Here is a 21,776-nt window from a genome sequence, read left to right as displayed (position 1 = left end):
CTGCCTTTTTGTCGTTAGCTGAGGCATAATATCGTGATGGGTAATATTAAGACTGCAGTTTATATGACTTTTCTTGAGAGAAATTAGTGTTTTATGGAGTCGCAGTTCTTGCAGGACCAAGTCGCTTAGCAATAGTATTAAGACCTTTACAATTAAGACTTGTAAAAATAACCATTCTTATAGAGGGAAGAAAACATATTATCACATTGAAAGCAACTTGAAAAATTTGACCATATATCAGTCCTCTATGCAAATAGTTCCTGGAGTTCAAGGCATATTTCACAATAGATTTATAGTAGAAAAAAGACATATTGTCACTCTGGAAGTTGCCTAAGAAAATGTGGATGTAAATATGTCTTCTGTGTATATAGTTCTTGGGAATCAAGGCACTTATCTTAGTCGATTGAAGGCAATTGAAGGAGTACCAGCAATGATAAAAATGTAACTAATATATGTAACCATCAAGAGAAAATAGGTCAGTAAGTAAACTGGGAAATAACCAAAAAAGAAAAAAAGAAAACAAGTCAATAACAAACCCAGACATCTGGTTGTTGCGGGGGGGGGGGGGGGGGGGGTTCGGACAACAATCATGGAGAGGTTTATCTAACTTAGATTATATTTCCGTAGACATTGAATCGAGTCTGTAATAAAATGGGTGTTAGATATACAAACCATCAAAGGTAGGCTGACTCAGGATATGCAGCAATATCTGTCCTCAGTCTGGTTTAGGGGAGTCACTTCTATGACCTGAAGAAGAGGGTGGGCTCAATACCACCTGTTGTCGAAATGACGATCCTTGGATTTGTTGCCATTGAGGCCGGAGTGCAGGCGTCTTTGTGCTGCTTTTCAAGGTAGTGGATGGCCTATCTTGCAGGCCTATGGCTGTAGGGAAGCATTGGGCCTTCTCTGGATCCTGCAGGATGTAAGTGTGCCCATGCTGCAGCTTGAAGAGGTATTCCCAGCGGTATAGGATATTCATTTCCCTAAAGCTGGACATAGACACAGAGATCCGACTTTTGGTCCGTGTGTGGAGAGTCCCGACATTTTTCATCCGATGGAGATCGGTCATTTGGTCGTGGGGCAGGTTAAAAAATTTCTGTCGGCTGCCGATAATATCTCTACATGTATTGCTGATCAAACGATTTTCAGTGGGATACTGTCACTAGCTTTTGTCGGACATAACTTTTCTACTTTATTTGATCTGAATGGTTAATGGAAGGTCGGGACATGGGGAAGACTGGTCGTTCGAGGATTCGAACAATTGTATCTTTGCATCCATGGCCAGCTTAAGACGTTGGGTGACTGGCTTGAGCTCCCTACGCTTAATCAGAGTGATTGGCGAAATATCTGAAAAGATTTGGACTTTGTGATTCAAATAGGTGATTTCCGCATTAGAGCAGGCATGAGTGAGGATCAGTTATTTTTGCCAAAAATAATGTAGACAGGTTACTATGGGGCAAATTCACTAAAGGACGAAGCGCCTAACGCTAGTGTTAATTTGCAAGCATATAGCATTTTCGTTAATCCGCCGATTTACGGACACTGGCGTAAATTCGCTAGTGTTACTTCGCACCCTTACGCCTGGAGAATTTACCCAACGGATGTAACTATGCAAATTCGCTGACGCACATTTTTCTGAACGCTACCTTTTACGCCAGACTTCATTCGCCAACCTCAGACCAGGTGAAGTGCAATAGAGTAGATAGGGATTGCTTCAAAAAAAGTTAAGAATTTTTCTAAGTCCCAAAAAATGCTGGTGTTTTTTCTTTTTTTATGGGTGATAGGCTGAAAAAGATTGCATTTTTTTTTTGGGGCTACCCTCCTTCCCCCCTACATTTCATAACTCATGGCACCTTAACTATACAGTGGGCACATGTGTAGGGCAAAATAAAAATGTTATTTGCTCTTTTGAAGGTTTCCCAGGCTTGTGTAGTGATACTACATATACCTCTATTGTAACTTCAATTTGGCGCCGTATGCAAATTAAGCATCGCTAGCGTAACTTCGCTTTGCTTGGCAAATTAACGCTAGTGCAACTTCGCAACCTTACGCTTCCCTTGAGCACAACTTCGGATTTTAGTTAATTTGCGTAGTGCTGGCAAAAATACGCCTGGCGAAGTGCCGCGAAGCGGACTCTGGCGCAACTATGAATCTTAGTGAATTTGCCCCTATGTCTCTAGGCGGCTTGGTCGAGGGAGGCTTTTGGACTAGTGAGCGGTGGGCCCTGTCGAGTTTCCATTTGTCAGCATGTGTATTAGGGCAAATCACGAAAAAGAGGCTGCCAATATAGCTTGGAATATCTTGCGCGAATATGTTCTCTGGCACTCCCCAAATTCTAAGGTTTTCCCACCTAGATCTGTTCTCCAGGTCCCCACACTTATTTTTAAGTGAAGTATGCACTTTCTTCCTCCATATTGGCCTGTTTCTGTATAAGGACGGGACGTCTGTAATGGACTCCAGCTTGTCTGTGCGGCTGCCCAATTCAGACAATACTGTGTGTATTTCAGTCACAGCCAACGCTACAGTCTCTGTAATTGCCTTAGTTAGGGCTGCTGTAAGGTTGTTTTCTAAGGATAGCAACTGCGTTGTGATCTCAGAGTCAAGGTCAGGCTCTAGTAAGGCTTGTGAGGAGAGATCTAGGGCTTGGAGTAGCTGCGTATGTGGTTGTTGGGAGAGGTTGGTGACTGACCTGCATTTGATCACTGAGGGGAGTCTGTGTCTCATTGCGAACATGCCAGAGAGGAATGTGGAGAGGAAACGCCTTGCTTGTCTCCGTTGTCTGCGACATCTTGGATTGCTGCGCGCCTCTCAGCTCTGCTTATCATTGACGATCACTGGGAAGAGTTGGTATTACGGTGTGAACTCTCCAGTGAAGAATGCCAGAGACTGTCACCTCTCTAGTCCATAATTAACACTGCCACCAGGCTTATACACTTCAGCAACTGCTCCTCCCCTGCCATGCCACTCCCTGCACTGGCTTCCGTTACCTTTCAGAATAAAATTCAAATTAATGATTCTGATATTCAAAGCACTTCATAACTTTGCCCCTCCCTACATCTCTTAACTAATCTGTATATACCCAACCACCCAACCACTTGCTATGCTCCTCTACTGACATGCTATTCAACTCTTCTCTCATTATCTTCTCACATGCTTGCATTCAAGACTTTACAAGGGCTGCAACCCTCCTCTCCCATGGTCTGTCCAACTTTCTCCCAACCTTTCTGCTTTCAAGAAATCTCTTATGCAGTCATTGAGTAATTTCCATGGTTCAGTGATGCGAGTGACGTCTGTGCCAAATTCTTTGGATGCCACTGAGCTGCGGCTATTGACGTAGGGTGCTGAGTGAACCCTGGAACTACTTCCTGGTCAGATGGTGGTGATAGCTCTAGAGTTCGCCTGTGTCAATTGGGCAGAGCCCAATTAATAACAGAAGGCAGAAGGGGCTGAGTGGTGCTGAGTGCAACTGTACTGAAGTGTGAAAAGCACATATGAAGACAAGTGCCTTAATGAAAGTGGTTCTATGTGCAACTCACTAGAGGTAAAAGCAAAAGTTGCCCTGTAAATAATTATTTATGTAAATAAAAAAATAAAAAAATTAATGTAAATAAGTCCTCATTAGTGATGAGCAACATTTTGCACTCCGTTTTACCTCAGAAATAATGCTCATAGACTTCAATGGGTGAACAAAATTTGTCATATGACAAAAAAAATTGACACTCCACATAGTTTGACAAAAAAAAAAAATAACACCCATAAACTTTAATGCATTTTGGCAAAATTTTGCTGTTACTCAAATTTTTGGCGAAGTGAAATGGGTCAGATTCCCCCATCACTAGCCCTCATGTATTTTTCCTGTTAAATAATGCATGGCAACATTTTAGAGTGGATTTGAGAAAATTTCCGCCACTGGCAAAAATGCTGCAAAATTGTGCACGGTAAAGAAATGTGCTCTCGCCTATATCTGATACATGCTATTAATTTAGTCAAAGGACATCAACAGTTTTATATTGTATTTTACACTGTATTTAGTGCAAAATATTCACATAACTATATAAATTATTTCGAAAATATTTTATCTTTTATATTTGAACCTTTATATTTGGGCAACGTAGATTGTTTCATTCCTTTGTCTGCTAAAACATCATTAAAGCGTGAAAAGTTGAAATACAATTTTGTAACTGATGTTATAATCCATTAAGTTTAAGATTTTCTCACATAATTTTTCCCCATCAGAATAGACATCGCATGTTATCAGAATTATTTGGCATTTTTATTTGCTATCACTCAAATTAACAACAACACAAAACTGTTGCCCAATGTCACTCTGGGATTCCATATTGTAGATCCTTGTTTGTCTGAAGAAAAAGCAACATCTGGAATGATTTTTATTTTTTCTGGAAACAAAGGGGTTCCTATTCCTAACTATCGGTATGTTCGTTCACCTAACTTGGTGGCTTTTGTAGATGGCATATCTTCCAAAGTGACTCTTCTTATGGCCAGAATGTTTGGACTTTACAATATTCCACAGGTAAAAACAATCTTACATTATTATAACATTGTCGCTTAGTATATGAAGTTTAAGAACTTGGTTGCAAGTTTTCAAGTTGGGTTGAAACAAGACCAAATTCCATGAAGTTTAACCTCACCAAATGAACCCCAGGGCACATATACGGTATACACATCCTTATACCAATCTAGCTATACACTCACATACTGTATATAAACTATAAATGACAATATCTATACTAATTTCGATTTTAGTATCAAAATAGCCGATGATAAAAAAACATTAACAAAATCTGCCATCACATCGTCGTTAAGCAGAACATTCCATATACTCACTGTCTTCATTGTGTAGAACCACCTGTAATGAAAGTACTGTTCCTTTAGTCTGAGGGGGTTATTTAAAAAAATCTGATTTTTTTTTAATTCCACGATATTTGTCATATTTATTATTATTCATAACGGTTTCCTCAAAAAATGTGATTAACGTTGCCATACACAAATATCATCAGCGAGTAGCAGATGGTGAGAGTGCTCTAAGCGATGCATGCCGTAACAGTGATGGGGTATACAAGAGCTTCAGTGACTGAAGTGGTGCATTTGTAACAAACTTGAATAAAGGATGAAGAACAAGGATCAACCACCTGACCTCTTGCTCATGCCCTTTGAGTACCGCCTTCTGGAAGCTGTTGGTTAAGAGGTCAGTGGGGGGCTACCAGGCAAATATTTGGACTCAGATAGGAGACGTAAGTTTTTTCCCCATAACTATTCTAAAAAATGGTCTCAGAAATGTTTTGTCTTGTTACTTATATTAACGGAGGCCACTAATTGACTTTTGCCACAACAGTGCTACAGTAGATGTTATAAAAAAAAATTAAACAAAATAGAGCTAGGACTCCTCAATCTAAGACAGTATAACAAATAATTTTTTTTACATCAAATACAAAGTTCAAATTTCAACTTGGCTTCCACAATCTTACTAGTACTGTCTTGCACCACTTGTCTTGCATTATGGAAGATCAAGTCCCATAGTCAAAGAGCTGGCTTCAAAGAGCTGGCTTCACTTCCTAAATAAATGTTTTGGATGGGCCTGGCACAGTGTAAATAACTCACCTGGTCCACTGACAACTAAAAATCCACTCCCCACCTGCTGTTCCCACCTGAGGGGTCTGCATAGAGCCAGGGACAACAGTGTCAGTTGTGGGTGCTTTTTAATAGACACAGTTGATTTGTACTGAGGAGAGAGTTGCATTAGCAGAGGTGGTGATGGAGGTCTGTTCTGAGTATGTGCAACCCAGGGACTTGCCAAGTCTGTTTTTTTGGTTAACTTAACACGGATGCTGCTGCTGCCGGGGAAGTGGCCAGGACTGAGAAGATCCCTTCTGTAGAGGTAACATGGGAGCCCGCAAGCTTTCTAGCCACTTGTCAGCCTACTTTGTCCTCTCAACGCAGCAACACTCTCAGCCAAAGATATTGGATGGAACATTTTGATGGCTATCTAGCTGGCATGAGGTAGGAAGTTGTCATGTTGAGGGAGTTGGTAGAGCAAAGTAGGATGGATTTATAAATATATTTAAATATATATATATATATATATATATATATATATATATATATATATATATATATATATATATATATATATATATAAATTTATTTGGTAAAGGGAAGAAGTACAAAAGATATTGGTAATTGATCTTGATCATTGGGCCACTGATTTGAGGGAATTCAGGCAATTTGATTTTACACATGCTGGGCAAGTGTCACATCTTTCTTAGTATCAGCAATAAACACCAGTCTCAGCAGTGTGAAGTCCTCCTCCACTGTAGACCAAGCCGATGAGGGAAATCTCCTAAAACATTGACAATAAAATCAAAATTGTTTATTTTTAACACAACCAAAAAAAATGTTAAAAGATAAACACAGGTCATAGGTCTTGTCCATATCTCTTAGAACAGCGATGTCAGTCCAAGCATAAGAGGTGTGCTTCTCCCTAGAGACTGGGTAGCCAGCATCTGCCTAGACAGTCCTATCCTGGTGGGGAGTCCAGTTCCAGTGCTACAAAGGCTGATTTATTAGGCCGAAAAAAAATATTTTTTAGGGAAAACAAAGTAAGTGGTAATCACCTGGAATGTCTGAGCCAAACAGCATCTGTCAGTTCTCCTCAACAGGTATGTCTCATAGAAGGTGGGTCATGTGAGTGACACGTCCAAGCAACAGAACTGAGGTTTGCCCTTTACTGTAGCCAATGCAGCAAGTTTCCAAAGCAGCAAAGGATGCCAATGAGGGTAGGCACACACAGCACTGTAGGATTCCAGAAACCTGAAAGGATCATTATTTGTTCATGATAATCAAAAGGTTTCCAATTTAAGCTTGTTTTTTGATTTCCTGGTAAGTAAATTTATGTAGTTACACCATAAGATGTCCCAGGTAGGTCTTCACTGCTAGGGACACTCCAACACATCCCAATCAGCAGGTTTATATATGTAATAAAGGAAACAAGTGGGTACATTTTAAGAAATAGCATTGATAATGTATGCAAAGGGTTGAAAGATGACTGACACAAACAAAACATCTCAAAGTATGGTAATGGCCATACTGATTGTGTGTCACAAATATCTGTTCTACGCACATCTAGACCGTAAGCCCTCTAAGTTACCTACATTTCAAGGTTTAGCTGCTATGAGAGTTCATCTTTGGCTTTGAAACATTTCTTGGGAAGTTCAACCCATTAATGAGGGTAATTATCAAGCAATTGATATGATCAACTTACAACTAAAGTGTGAGGCAATGAGCTGATCACACACACTTCTCCCATGTGGTTCATTATCCTTGCACATGCCAACGTACCCCTCAATCTCAGCTCCCAGATCAGTTTCTTGAATAAAACACACACTACTTGAAATTGTTTCAAATGAACTTTATTTGGACATTATTTGAACTTATAATTTCAGAGGAGGTTGTGTCTCCTGGGGGGGAGGGTACTTACCTTTGTTTGTCACTTCCTGTATAGCACCTTAAATATGTTGAACCACAAAGTTGTTTCACACTTGACAAAGAGCCTCACAGGGCTCGAAACATGTTGTGTGGAAATGAACACGGAAGTTGAGCAGTATTGCCTCTTTCTTGTAAACTTTACTTCTTTGGATACTACAGCTGCATCCACAGCGGAGGTGCGTACAAGAACATTGCCAAAAAAAGTTTTTTTCTACTATTTGGTTTTGAATCAAATTCCCATTGATTCTGTGTTGCTAAATTCTTCATTCTAACTACAAACACTGAAAGCGAGCACCTCCCATCACAACTGATGACTATTATACCTGTATGGGCAAGAGCACTCTAATTTTCTGTTGCACAGTATGTCCCTTTAATATGTTGGAAGCTGATGTTAAGAATTGGTTAATGTACTTACCCACCAGCCAGCCCTCTGGCATTTCCACTTCTGTGAAGCATTCATAGAGAGCTGACTAAAACAGGATTGTGGTGTCGTGGACATTTCCAGGAAAACCAGATCTCACACTCATAATCCACAGGTGGGAATTGCACACCAACTGGACGTTGATCAAATGGGAGCGATTTCTGTTACAGTGGCTCTCCTGGTGAGATCTAGTTGGTATGAGCTGAATATGGGTGCAGTCAATGGCTCCCAGGAAATTTGAAAAATGCCCAACTGATTAAAAATCTTGTTTAACTAACTCTTCTCCACTCTGCCTTTTTAAGGAAAAGGAAATTAGCCCTTACAAGTGTGGCTGAAGCGCCATCAGCAGTTGGTTTCATATCCTGCTGAAGGTGGGCTGGCTCATGCCGCCAAGATGCGCACTGAGACTGGTTGGAAAGAGCAAGTGCCCAGGATATGCAAGACCGCAAGTAGTTTGTAAGTCCCGGACAGGGCGGGAGACCACGCCATCACAGCCGCCAAGTCCTGCCTAACGAGACCATAGAGCTGGAGGATGGTGGCGGTACATCCTCATAATCTTGTCATCAGACAGATAGTCGAAGGAAGGTACAGCCCTCTAGAATCAACAATGCTGCCAGATCTAGCAGTTGACAATGGAATAGGAGGCACAGGTGAAACAGGTGGTTCCTCTTGCTGCTCCTCTGCCCCCTGATATTGTTGGTGTAAAATTGCCAACAAAAAAGGGACAAGGGAAAACTGAAAATGAGGATTTTGTCTTGGATATTCCATTGTTGTCAAACTTTAATTGCTTCTGGGGTGGGTTTTATACCTTGGCCAGTCATTAACAAGCATTTTTTGCAGTCTTTAACTGATTCCTGTCTGTTCCAAGCCAAAGACACACTTTCAATGCCATTTTTGTTTTGAGCAACTGAAATTGTATGTGGTTGGAAATTATAACATCACTTCCCCTTTAAAAAGCACAGTTGGAGATCAGACTATCACAAAAGATTGTGGGGTGTTGTGAAGCCTTTGAAAAATCTCTAAAAAAAATATTAGGATTTTAGAAACAATTTTGTTATTTATGATACAGCAATGATTGATTAATTAAGGTACTTGAAGAAGCTTCCGTAACAGGTGGGTCTTTAAGGACCATTTGAAAGTTTAGAAAGAAGGTGAAAGTCTAACAGCTTGAGGCAGAGAGGCACATTTATCAAGGTAGAATTTCTAATTAAAAATTCTCCTAAACTCCCATTCATTTCTAAATTCGAACAATCGAAATTTATGAAAATAGAATTTTTCAAACTTGGATGAACTTAAAGAATCATTTAAAAAATGTTCATTACCATGCTCTTCCATTACTTTTCTTTAGTCTTCATAACATTATTATTTATTTGGATCCACTATTTCTGCAATAGCTTGTTATAAAGTTCGGTTAACTTAGTGAATGCCTAAATTCAACACTTTTAAATCATTTTTCATATATATTATCTTGTCCTGTTTAGTGATGCGCGAATCTGACCTGTTTTGCTTTGTCAAAAATTTGCCGAAATGCTTTCAAGTCTATGGGGCAAATTCACTAAGATTCGTAGTTGCACCAGGCGTAACTTCGCCGCACTTCGCCACACTTCGCCAGGCGTAGTTTCGCCAGCGCTCCGCAAATTTACTAAAATCCAAAGTTGCGCTCAGGGGTAGCGTAAGGTTGCGAAATTGCGCTAGCGTTGATTCGCTAAGCGAAGCGAAGTTACGCTAGCGATGGTTAATTTGCATACGGCGCCAAATTCTAATTTCAATGGAGGAATACGTAGAATCACTACAAATGCCTGGGAAACCTTCAAAACATCAAAATAAATTTTTTTTTTTGCCCTACACATGTGCCCACTGCATAGTTAAGTTGCCATGAGTTAGGAAATGTAGGGGGGAAGGAGGGGAGCCCCAAAAAATATTTCGATCTTTTTCAGCCTATCACCCATGATATAGAAAAAATGCCAGCGTTTTTTGGGACTTAGAAAAAATTTGAACTTTTTTGGAAGCAATCCCTATCGACTCTATTGCGCTTCGCCTGGTCTGAGGTGGCGAAGGAAGTCTAGCGTAAAAGGTAGCGTTCACTACAATGTGCGTGTTAGTGAATTTGCGTAGTTACATCCGTAGCGAAAATTCGCCTGGCGTAAGGGTGCGAAGTAACACTAGCGAATTGTTTTTTGTAACTTAAGTTTTTATTGGTTTTACAAAAGTCACATTAAACATTGCAATATTCCACTTCTGTAGGTTAGCGTATACAATGGATACAGATAAAGGTACAGACAAGCAAGTAAATGAAACCAGGTGAGAAACCCAGTACACCACAGCAATCGTCAGAGTGATTAGATGTGTGTTAAGTCGAAATAGAACTTATACCTTATTTCCGGGGCAGACTGTACTAGTGCAATAAATCTCCTTGACTAATTAAAATTATATAGCAGTATACCAAGCCTCTCACGCCTAGCTGGTAGATGGGGGGTGGATTCCTTGTGTCCCATTGGCAACTAAACCTCTCAAATCCCATATGTCCCAAATATTAGTGAACCGATCCATAGTGTTAGATAGCATCGCAATACCTGCTTCAAAAACACTAGCGAATTTACGCCAGCATTCGTTAGTGAAGGAGGGAAGGAATTAAGGTATGCAGAAGGGGGCTTAGGAAGGAGGAGCTGGTTAGTAGAGGTAGGGATCTGATTGCGGATGGACTCTACTTTGTCTTTAAAGAAATCAGCAAAGTCCTGAGGAGAGTGTGTCTGGTTGACCGATATACTCTTGATGAGGGATGGAGAAGAGTATTGAATAGAGAAAACAGGCATCGTGGGTTGAATTTGTGATTGTTTATAAGGGTACGGCAGTACTCTTGCTTGTAAGGCAGAATTGAGGCAGGACAGTAGAAATTTATAGTGAATGAAGTTTACTTGGGTACGGGATTTCTTCCACATATGTTCAGCAGATCTTGTACAGAAGCATTTTGAGCATGTGTGCGCTTAGCCTGTAAAGGGGCAAATGAGCCAATGGTTGAGGATAGTATGTGATTATACTCACTTACCAGGGTATCAGGATCAGACATCTCCTTAAAGGAAGTGAGATTAGACCTGAAAGACTGAGCTAAGGCTGGAAGGTCAATGCCACGTATATCCCGAACTAAGACAGTGGGGGAATAAGCAGGTGGGCACGGAGAGTGAGAGATGGAAAATGTAACTAAATGGTGATCGGAAAGGGGGAAGGGTTCACTGTTAAAACCAGAGAGAGAGAGAGAGAGTTTTTTGGTAAAGACTAGATCCAGAAAGTGGCAATCCTTATAATTAGGGGTGTTTGTCCACTGCTGGAGCTCAAAGGAGGAGGTTAGGCAGAGAAAATGAGAGGGTCAGGGTTGTGAAGCATCATCGATGTGGAAGTTAAAATCCCCAAGGATGATTGCAGGGCTGACAGTGCAGAGAAAGAAAAAAAGCCAGGTGTCAAAGTCAGTACCTCAGTAACTGTAAATAACAGCCACACGTACAGGGAGATGGTGGAAAATCTGAAGGGCATGCACCTCAAAAGAGTTAAATGAGAAAGCTGGAGGAATAGGTTTAAACCGACATCGAGAGGAGAGGAGAATTCCAACTCCTCCACTACGTCCAATGGTTCGAGGGGTGTGAGAAAAAGAGAGACCACCATGAAAGAGTGCAGCCTCAACTGCAGTATCATTCTGTGAGAGCCATGTTTCTGTTAGTGCAAGAAGATTAAGTGAATTAGAGCAAAAAAGATCCTGTATTAATGTGGATTTGTTAATTAAAGAGCAGGTGTTAAGTAGGGCACAAAAACAGGGAAGACAGGAAGAAGGAAGAGTTGGAAACTGAATAAGGTTAGAGAAAGAAGAGGAGCAAGAAGATTTGCACAAGTTAACAGGAAAACGAGGACGACTATATATAGCAGATTTACCAATAAAAGTGCAAAAATGCATACAACAGGGCCACAGCGGAGATGGAAGTGAATGCAATAGCAGTTTTAGCAGATTTACTAATATAAGTGCAAAAATGCAGACAACAGGGCCACAGAAGAGATAGAAGTGAATGCAATAGCAGATTTACCTGTAATAAACAGAAGAAGAGAGATGTCAATTCATAACTCCTTGTTAAACTCTTGCAGATCACTTGTAAATGAATCACTTTGAAACTAATCACCCTTGCAAATGCTCACCCCTGAAGAGGTCTTAATAAATAGGGAGAGTAGAAGCTGGGAACTGCTGCACACAGGTCTGGGGAATCACAACAAATTCTGTTAAGGTTCCATAAGATAATAAGATAAAATAGTTTTTTAAATATAGTAACATAAATTCTTATCAATAGAATATTTAAGTAATATTTTAATGGAAAAGAATGCTAACAATGCTTTTATGGATGTAAATCATGATGGGACACCATCAGTTAAAGTAGACCCCGCATTGGTAAAGTATGGGCACTCCTGAACTAGAAGGTTCTGTTTTATTATAACAAAGAAGTAGGAAACCATTTTTATTCATTAGAATTATTTGCTAAAAATTAAGTCTACTAACGTAATTTAGAGCTTTAATCCAAAAAAATTTGGACTCGTGTTGGAATAGTCGATTGCATCAAACTGTTGTGTGTCAACATTATTCAAACACCCATTGACTTTAATACGGGCATCAACATTCGCATTTCGCAAATTTTGCGGGCAATACACCGATTTTTTTCAGCAAAGTGAAACGAGTTAGTCTTTTTTTATTCTAATTTCGAAGTTATAGGAGTTCAAAAAAACTCACATTACTTTGAAAATTCTGCCCCCAATCGTCTGTAACAACCCAAGTAATCCATACATGCAGAGAACAAAATAAATCCAAAAATTAAGTTATGGCATGTAATAAAGTGAAATGACCCCGGGAATAAGTATTGAACACATGAAGGTGCAAAAAGGCACGGAGAGGCAAGAAAACTGTCGAATTCTGTCAGTATTTAGAAAGCAATCCTGCCCCCATCAGTACAAATAATATTGGCTTGTTTAGTCCTAATTGATGGCCTATAAAAAGGTTTCTCATTACAAAGGTTTCACACAAGAAGCAACTCATGTTGGGAAAAAGCAAAGAGCTCTCTCAAGACCTTCTCAACCTTATTGATGCAAAATATACTGATGGCATTGGATACAGCTGTATTTCTAACCTTCTGAATGTTCCAGTAAACACCATTGCGGCCATAATCTGTAAGTGAAAAGAACATAATTTCACCCTAAACTGGACACAGCCAGGTGCTCCTCACAAGATTTCTGACAGAAAAATCTAAAACATAATCAGAAGTGTTGTCTAGGAGCCAAGGATCACTCGCAGAAAGCTCCAGAAAGATCTTGAATTTGCAGGTACAGTTTCAAAGAAAACAAAAAGTAATGCACTCAACCGACATGGCCTCTATGCATGCTTACAGCGTAATACTCCACAACTGAAGAAAAAGCATGTTGAAGCTTGTTTAAGTTTGCTGCACAACATTTGGACAAGCCAATGAAATTCTGGGAGAATATAGTCTGGTCAGATGAGACCAAACTTAAACTCTTTGGATGTCATTGCACACACCGGGGCCAATTCATTAACTTCGAGTGAAGGATTCGAAGTAAAAAAACTTCGAATTTAGAAGTGTTTTTTCGGCTACTTTGACCATCGAATGGGCTACTTCGACCTTCGACTACGACTTTGAATCTTAACGAATAAAAATCGTTCGACCATTCAATAGTCGAAGTACTGTCTCTTTAAGAAAAATCTTCGACCCCCTAGTTCGCCACCTAAAAGCTACCGAAGGTCCCCATAGGCTTGGCTACGTTTTTTTGGTCGAAGGAAAATCCTTTGATCGTTGGATTAAAATCCTTCGAATCGTTCGATCCGAAGGATTTAATCGTTCGATCAAAGGATTATTCCTTCGACAAACCAATTAAATTCTGGGAGAATATAGTCTGGTCAGATGAGACCAAACTTTTTGAATGCCATTGCACACACCATGTTAGGAGGAGAAATGGCACTGCACATCACCCTAAAACACCATACCAACAGAGAAGTTTGGAAGTGGGAACATCATGCTGTGAGGCTGTTTTTTTAGCATATGATATGGTATGATAGAGCTCACAACAGAAACACTGAACCACTTTCTAATCATTCAAAGAGACAATGGTGATTTTTTTTCTGTGGCAATTTCTAATCTGACACGTTGATAAATCTGCCCATACAGAAGCCTCTTTACCAAATTCAAAAAAAGGTTGAATGTTTCCTTATTCATTAAAAAATCCAATTATAAAAAATGTGACAATAAAATTGTGAAAAAAATTGAATACTTTAACCCTTTAAGTGCCAGCAGAATTTCACATTTTGGTTACGCGAAATGCCAGCCGTTTTTGAAACATTTTGTGCTCTCTCACTTTAGGGGCATTTTCTGAGGGGAAACCTATAGTTTACCTAGGAAAACTATACATTGTTTTTTTCGGTAGAAACTGAGCTTTCTAAATCTGCCTGAGTTTTCATGTATTTCCACCTGTGCAAAAAAATTTATAGTGCTAAATACCAAAAAAAAAAGAAAAATTACCATTTTTCTTCGTATATCAATTTATACCAGAAAAATATTTCATTTTACGGATGAAAATCCAACTGATTTGGAAAGCCTTATGTCTCTCGAACGTGCCAATACCAGATATGTATAGTTTTAGGGAGATTTAGGACTTCTGTACCTCAAAAACTCCCGGCAGTATATTGCCGAATTTTGAAAGCACTAAGGCAGAAAACGGCATGCTTTAGATTCCAAGGCAAAAACTCCTGAAACCGTAGGTTTACCCCAGAAAACCATACATTTTTAAAAAGTAGACATTCTGCCGATTACAAAATGGGTAACTATATCTCTCTACTCCCAACTACCAAACATAAAAGCTTGTCTGAACATAGCGGTTCTTCAAAAAAAAAATTCAAAATTCTGAAAAATCATTTCAAAGGTTTTATTTTGCTGCTCCGCATATCCCAAACTATATTAGGTACCAAGAAAAAGCACCTGAAATATGATTGCCAGGGGTCCACTGAACAGTTTGATACCCATTATGCATAGGTTTACCAAAGTATCTGGCATTTAGAGACACCAATATGAAGTTAGCACATCCAAATTGATCAGGACTTTACTTCAGCTACTGAGAAATCAACACATTGACTGCATTTTTTTTGGGGTAAAAACACAGAAATATATGTTTACCCCCCAAACCCATATATTTTTGGAAAGTACACATTCTACCGAATCTAAAATGGGTACCCATGCCTTTCTGCTCCAAACTACTGAGTCGCAAGGCTTTCCCAAAATTGTCGGTTTTGGTGAAATATGTGAAAATTGCCTCAAACCTTCAACTTCCCAGCACCATATCACCCATGTATCATTATGCACTAAGAAAAAGCACCCTAAATATGATTGCCATGGTTCCTCTGAACATTTTGGTGGCCATTGTTCATAGGTTTACCAAAGTATCTGGCATTTAGAGGCCCCAAAATGAAGTTAGCGCATACAAACAGTCCCGTGGGTAACTTCAGCTAATGAAAAATCAACACATTGACTGCATTTTTGTGGGGTAAAAACACAGAAATATATGTTTACCCCCAAAACCCATATATTTTTGGAAAGTACACATTCTACCGAATCTAAAATGGGTACCCATGCCTTTCTGCTCCAAACTACTGAGTCGCAAGGCTTTCCCACAATTGTCGGTTTTGGTGAAATATCTGAAAATTGCCTCAAAGCTTCAACTTCTCAGCACCATATCACCCATGTATCGTTATGCACCAAGAAAAAGCACCCTAAATATGATTGCCAGGGTTCCTCCAAACAGTTTGGTGGCCATTGTTCATAGGTTTACCAAAGTATCTGGCATTTAGAGGCCTCAAAATGAAGTTAGCGCAGACAAATAGTCCTGTAGGTAACTTCATCTAATGAGAAATCAACACATTGACTGCATTTTTGTGGGGTAAAAACACAGAAATATATGTTTACCCCCCAAACCCATATATTTTTGGAAAGTACACATTCTACTGAATCTAAAATGGGTACCCATGCCTTTCTGCTCCAAACTAATGAGTCGCAAGGCTTTCCCAAAGTTGTCAGTTTTGGTGAAATATCTGAAAATTGCCTCAAAGCTTCAACTTCCCAGCACTATATCACCCATGTATCATTACGTACTAAAAAAAAGCACCCTAAATATGATTGCCAGGGTTCCTCTGAACATTTTGGTGGCCATTGTTCATAAGTTTACCAAAGTATCTGGCATTTAGAGGCCCCAAAATGAAGTTAGTGCATTCAAACAGTTCCGTGGGTAACTTCAGCTAATGAAAAATCAACACATTGACTGCATTTTTGTTCGGTAAAAACACAGAAATATATGTTTGCCCCCCAAAACCCATATAGTTTTGGAAAGTACACATTCTACCGAATCTAAAATTGGTACCCATGCCTTTCTGCTCCAAACTACTGAGTCGCAAGGCTTTGCCAAATTTGGCGGTTTTGGTGAAATATCTGGAAATTGCCTCAAAGCTTCAACTTTCCAGCATCGTATTGTCCATGTATCATTACCAGCATAAAGCATCCTAAATATAAACATAGGGGTCTACTAAACAGTTTGATGCCCAATGTGCATAGATATACCAAACTTTGTGGCGCACAGAGACCCCCAAATGACAATATGTATAGACATTTTCACGGCTGACGCGCTTGCTGCTTCAATATAACCACCTGGTGTGTGTATTATGCGACATTAGACCACCTAACAGTACAGAGACCCCAGAAAACCATATATTTTCAGAAAGTACACATTCTGACGAATCCAATATGGGTAAATAAGTGTTTCTACTGCAAACTGCCAAACTGCAAAGCAATGCTGAAAATAACAGTTTTTATCAAATTTCAGAAAATCGTCACAAAGCTTGAATTCTACCCCATTATATGCCACACATTTCGTAACTTATCAGCATAAAACATCCTAAATATGAACGCCAGGGGTCTACTGAACACTTTGATGCCCAATATGCATAGATATACCAAACTATGTGGCGCACAGAGACCCCCAAATGACAATAGTGTATATACATTTTCACGGCTGACGCGCTGGCTGCTGCAATATAAGCACCTGGTGTGTGTATTATGCAACATTAGACCCTCCTAACAGTACAGAGACCCCAGAAAACCATATATTTTCAGAAAGTACACATTCTGAAGAATCCAATATGGGTAAATAAGTGTTTCTACTGCAAACTGCCAAACTGCAAAGCAATGCTGAACATAACGGTTTTTATCAAATTTCTGAAAATCGTCACAAAGCTTGAATTTTACCCCATTATATGCCACACATTTCATAACGTATCAGCATAAAACATCCTAAATATGAACGCCAGGGGTCTACTGAACACTTTGATGCCCAATATGCATAGATATACCAAACTATGTGGCGCACAGAGACCCCCAAATGACAATAGTGTATATACATTTTCACGGCTGACGCGCTGGCTGCTGCAATATGAGCACCTGGTGTGTGTATTATGCGACATTAGACCCCCTAACAGTACAGAGACCCCAGAAAACCATATATTTTCAGAAAGCACACATTCTGACGAATCCAATATGGGTAAATAAGTGTTTCTACTGCAAACTGCCAAACTGCAAAGCAATGCTGAACATAACGGTTTTTATCAAATTTCGGAAAATCGTCACAAAGCTTGAATTCTACCCCATTATATGCCACACATTTCGTAACTTATCAGCATAAAACATCCTAAATATGAACGCCAGGGGTCTACTGAACACTTTGATGCCCAGTATGCATAGATATACCAAACTATGTGGCGCACAGAGACCCCCAAATGACAATAGTGTATATACATTTTCACGGCTGATGCGCTGGCTGCTGCAATAAAAGCACCTGGTGTGTGTATTATGCAACATTAGACCCCCCTAACAGCACAGAGACCCCAGAAAACCATATATTTTCAGAAAGTACACATTCTGACGAATCCAATATGGGTAAATAAGTGTTTCTACTGCAAACTGCCAAACTGCAAAGCAATGCTGAACATAACGGTTTTTATCAAATTTCTGAAAATCGTCACAAAGCTTGAATTTTACCCCATTATATGCCACACATTTCGTAACGTATCAGCATAAAACATCCTAAATATGAACGCCAGGGGTCTACTGAACACTTTGATGCCCAATATGCATAGATATACCAAACTATGTGGCGCACAGAGACCCCCAAATAACAATAGTGTATATACATTTTCACGGCTGACGCGCTGGCTGCTGCAATATGAGCACCTGGTGTGTGTATTATGCGACATTAGACCCCCCTAACAGTACACAGACCCCAGAAAACCATATATTTTCAGAAAGTACACTTTCTGACGAATCCAATATGGGTAAATAAGTGTTTCTACTGCAAACTGCCAAACTGCAAAGCAATGCTGAACATAACGGTTTTTATCAAATTTCGGAAAATCGTCACAAAGCTTGAATTCTACCCCATTATATGCCACACATTTCGTAACTTATCAGCATAAAACATCCTAAATATGAACGCCAGGGGTCTACTGAACACTTTGATGCCCAGTATGCATAGATATACCAAACTATGTGGCGCACAGAGACCCCCAAATGACAATAGTGTATATACATTTTCACGGCTGATGCGCTGGCTGCTGCAATAAAAGCACCTGGTGTGTGTATTATGCAACATTAGACCCCCCTAACAGCACAGAGACCCCAGAAAACCATATATTTTCAGAAAGTACACATTCTGACGAATCCAATATGGGTAAATAAGTGTTTCTACTGCAAACTGCCAAACTGCAAAGCAATGCTGAACATAACGGTTTTTATCAAATTTCTGAAAATCGTCACAAAGCTTGAATTTTACCCCATTATATGCCACACATTTCGTAACGTATCAGCATAAAACATCCTAAATATGAACGCCAGGGGTCTACTGAACACTTTGATGCCCAATATGCATAGATATACCAAACTATGTGGCGCACAGAGACCCCCAAATAACAATAGTGTATATACATTTTCACGGCTGACGCGCTGGCTGCTGCAATATGAGCACCTGGTGTGTGTATTATGCGACATTAGACCCCCCTAACAGTACACAGACCCCAGAAAACCATATATTTTCAGAAAGTACACTTTCTGACGAATCCAATATGGGTAAATAAGTGTTTCTACTGCAAACTGCCAAACTGCAAAGCAATGCTGAACATAACGGTTTTTATCAAATTTCGGAAAATCGTCACAAAGCTTGAATTCTACCCCATTATATGCACACATTTCGTAACTTATCAGCATAAAACATCCTAAATATGAACGCCAGGGGTCTACTGAACACTTTGATGCCCAATATGCATAGATATACCAAACTATGTGGCGCACAGAGACCCCCAAATGACAATAGTGTATATACATTTTCACGGCTGGCGCGCTGGCTGCTGCAATATGAGCACCTGGTGTGTGTATTATGCGACATTAGACCCCCCTAACAGTACAGAGACCCCAGAAAACCATATATTTTCAGAAAGCACACATTCTGACGAATCCAATATGGGTAAATAAGTGTTTCTACTGCAAACTGCCAAACTGCAAAGCAATGCTGAACATAACGGTTTTTATCAAATTTCGGAAAATCGTCACAAAGCTTGAATTCTACCCCATTATATGCCACACATTTCGTAACTTATCAGCATAAAACATCCTAAATATGAACGCCAGGGGTCTACTGAACACTTTGATGCCCAGTATGCATAGATATACCAAACTATGTGGCGCACAGAGACCCCCAAATGACAATAGTGTATATACATTTTCACGGCTGCTGCGCTGGCTGCTGCAATATAAGCACCTGGTGTGTGTATTATGCAACATTAGACCCCCCTAACAGTACAGAGACCCCAGAAAAACCATATATTTTCAGAAAGTACACATTCTGACGAATCCAATATGGGTAAATAAGTGTTTCTACTGCAAACTGTCAAACTGCAAAGCAATGCTGAACATAACGGTTTTTATCAAATTTCTGAAAATCGTCACAAAGCTTGAATTTTACCCCATTATATGCCACACATTTCGTAACGTATCAGCATAAAACATCCTAAATATGAACGCCAGGGGTCTACTGAACACTTTGATGCCCAATATGCATAGATATACCAAACTATGTGGCGCACAGAGACCCCCAAATGACAATAGTGTATATACATTTTCACGGCTGACGCGCTGGCTGCTGCAATATGAGCACCTGGTGTGTGTATTATGCGACATTAGACCCCCCTAACAGTACAGAGACCCCAGAAAACCATATATTTTCAGAAAGTACACATTCTGACGAATCCAATATGGGTAAATAAGTGTTTCTACTGCAAACTGCCAAACTGCAAAGCAATGCTGAACATAACGGTTTTTATCAAATTTCTGAAAATCGTCACAAAGCTTGAATTTTACTCCATTATATGCCACACATTTCGTAACGTATCAGCATAAAACATCCTAAATATGAACGCCAGGGGTCTACTGAACACTTTGATGCCCAATATGCATAGATATACCAAACTATGTGGCGCACAGAGACCCCCAAATGACAATAGTGTATATACATTTTCACGGCTGACGCGCTGGCTGCTGCAATATGAGCACCTGGTGTGTGTATTATGCGACATTAGACCCCCCTAACAGTACACAGACCCCAGAAAACCATATATTTTCAGAAAGTACACATTCTGACGAATCCAATATGGGTAAATAAGTGTTTCTACTGCAAACTGCCAAACTGCAAAGCAATGCTGAACGTAACGGTTTTTATCAAATTTCTGAAAATCGTCACAAAGCTTGAATTCTACCCCATTATATGCCACACATTTCGTAACTTATCAGCATAAAACATCCTAAATATGAACGCCAGGGGTCTACTGAACACTTTGATGCCCAGTATGCATAGATATACCAAACTATGTGGCGCAAAGAGACCCCCAAATGGATATATAGTAAAATTTACAAGGCAAAACAAAATAAGGCAGTAAAGAGTGAAATGTAAAAAAAATCCAATAAAACCACAAAAATCAATGGTTTTTTTTCCAGACTAGTGTTATCGGCCGTCAGAATCACAGTTTGAATATTTTAGCTGGGCCAAACAGGTTATACGGCTAGAAACAAGTGAACACAACATACGCAGAGCTGAAAATGCAATAAAATGGCTAAAAATTCAATAAAATGGCTAAAAATGCACCAAAATACCCAAAATTGCAATATAATCACCGAAATAACATACAAAAGGTATTGCACAGTACGGTTAGCGAATACGCTATTCGTAATGGCAATAAAACATTTTTTTCAGCCAAAAAAAGAAACGATGCGATAAGAAAAAAAAAGCCACAATGCCATGTATGTGCGTGTGCGTGTGTACAAATGGTAAATTACATGTTATGTGCGCGTGTGTGCGTGTGCACGTGTGTGTAAGTGCAGTGAGTGTAAGTGACCCCCCCAATCCCCAAAAATGTATGTGTAAGTGTGTGTAAGTGTGAATCTAAGTGTGTATTACTGTAATAAGTGTGTGTTGGTGTGTTTGTGTGTGTAATTGTTGCACTAACCTGAAAAAGTCGCTGGAGACTGTTGCACACGATCAGGAAGAGCCTCTGGAAGAGATCTGCGACGTCATCTGTGTCCCTGTGCTGTGGGGGCGGAGATCTCCGGCGCGGTGTAGGCTGCAGCAGCAGGACACGTAAGTAACACGTGCCTGCTGCTGTTTTTGGGCCCCTGGGCGATCGCGCCCCAGGGGCCACTCGATCCCCTGCTCTGCTCGTTGCCTAGGGGCA

General features: G+C 39.9%; 1 protein-coding gene across 1 annotated transcript in view; it reads left to right on the top strand.

Annotated features, from left to right (window-relative positions):
• The first annotated feature begins 786 nt into the window (after positions 1 to 786).
• Positions 787 to 21,776, top strand: part of LOC108699053 (vomeronasal type-2 receptor 26) — a 34,405-nt gene continuing 13,415 nt past the window's right edge. Inside the window, exons 1-2 of the mRNA XM_041573952.1 lie at positions 787 to 851; positions 4,237 to 4,531. Of these exons, the coding sequence (XP_041429886.1) occupies positions 787 to 851; positions 4,237 to 4,531 (360 nt within the window). The remainder of the gene's footprint in view (positions 852 to 4,236; positions 4,532 to 21,776) is intronic.

Source organism: Xenopus laevis, chromosome 8L (assembly GCF_017654675.1).
Source record: "Xenopus laevis strain J_2021 chromosome 8L, Xenopus_laevis_v10.1, whole genome shotgun sequence".
Taxonomy (NCBI): domain Eukaryota; kingdom Metazoa; phylum Chordata; class Amphibia; order Anura; family Pipidae; genus Xenopus; species Xenopus laevis.
This window is presented reverse-complemented; position numbering and strand designations above follow the sequence as displayed.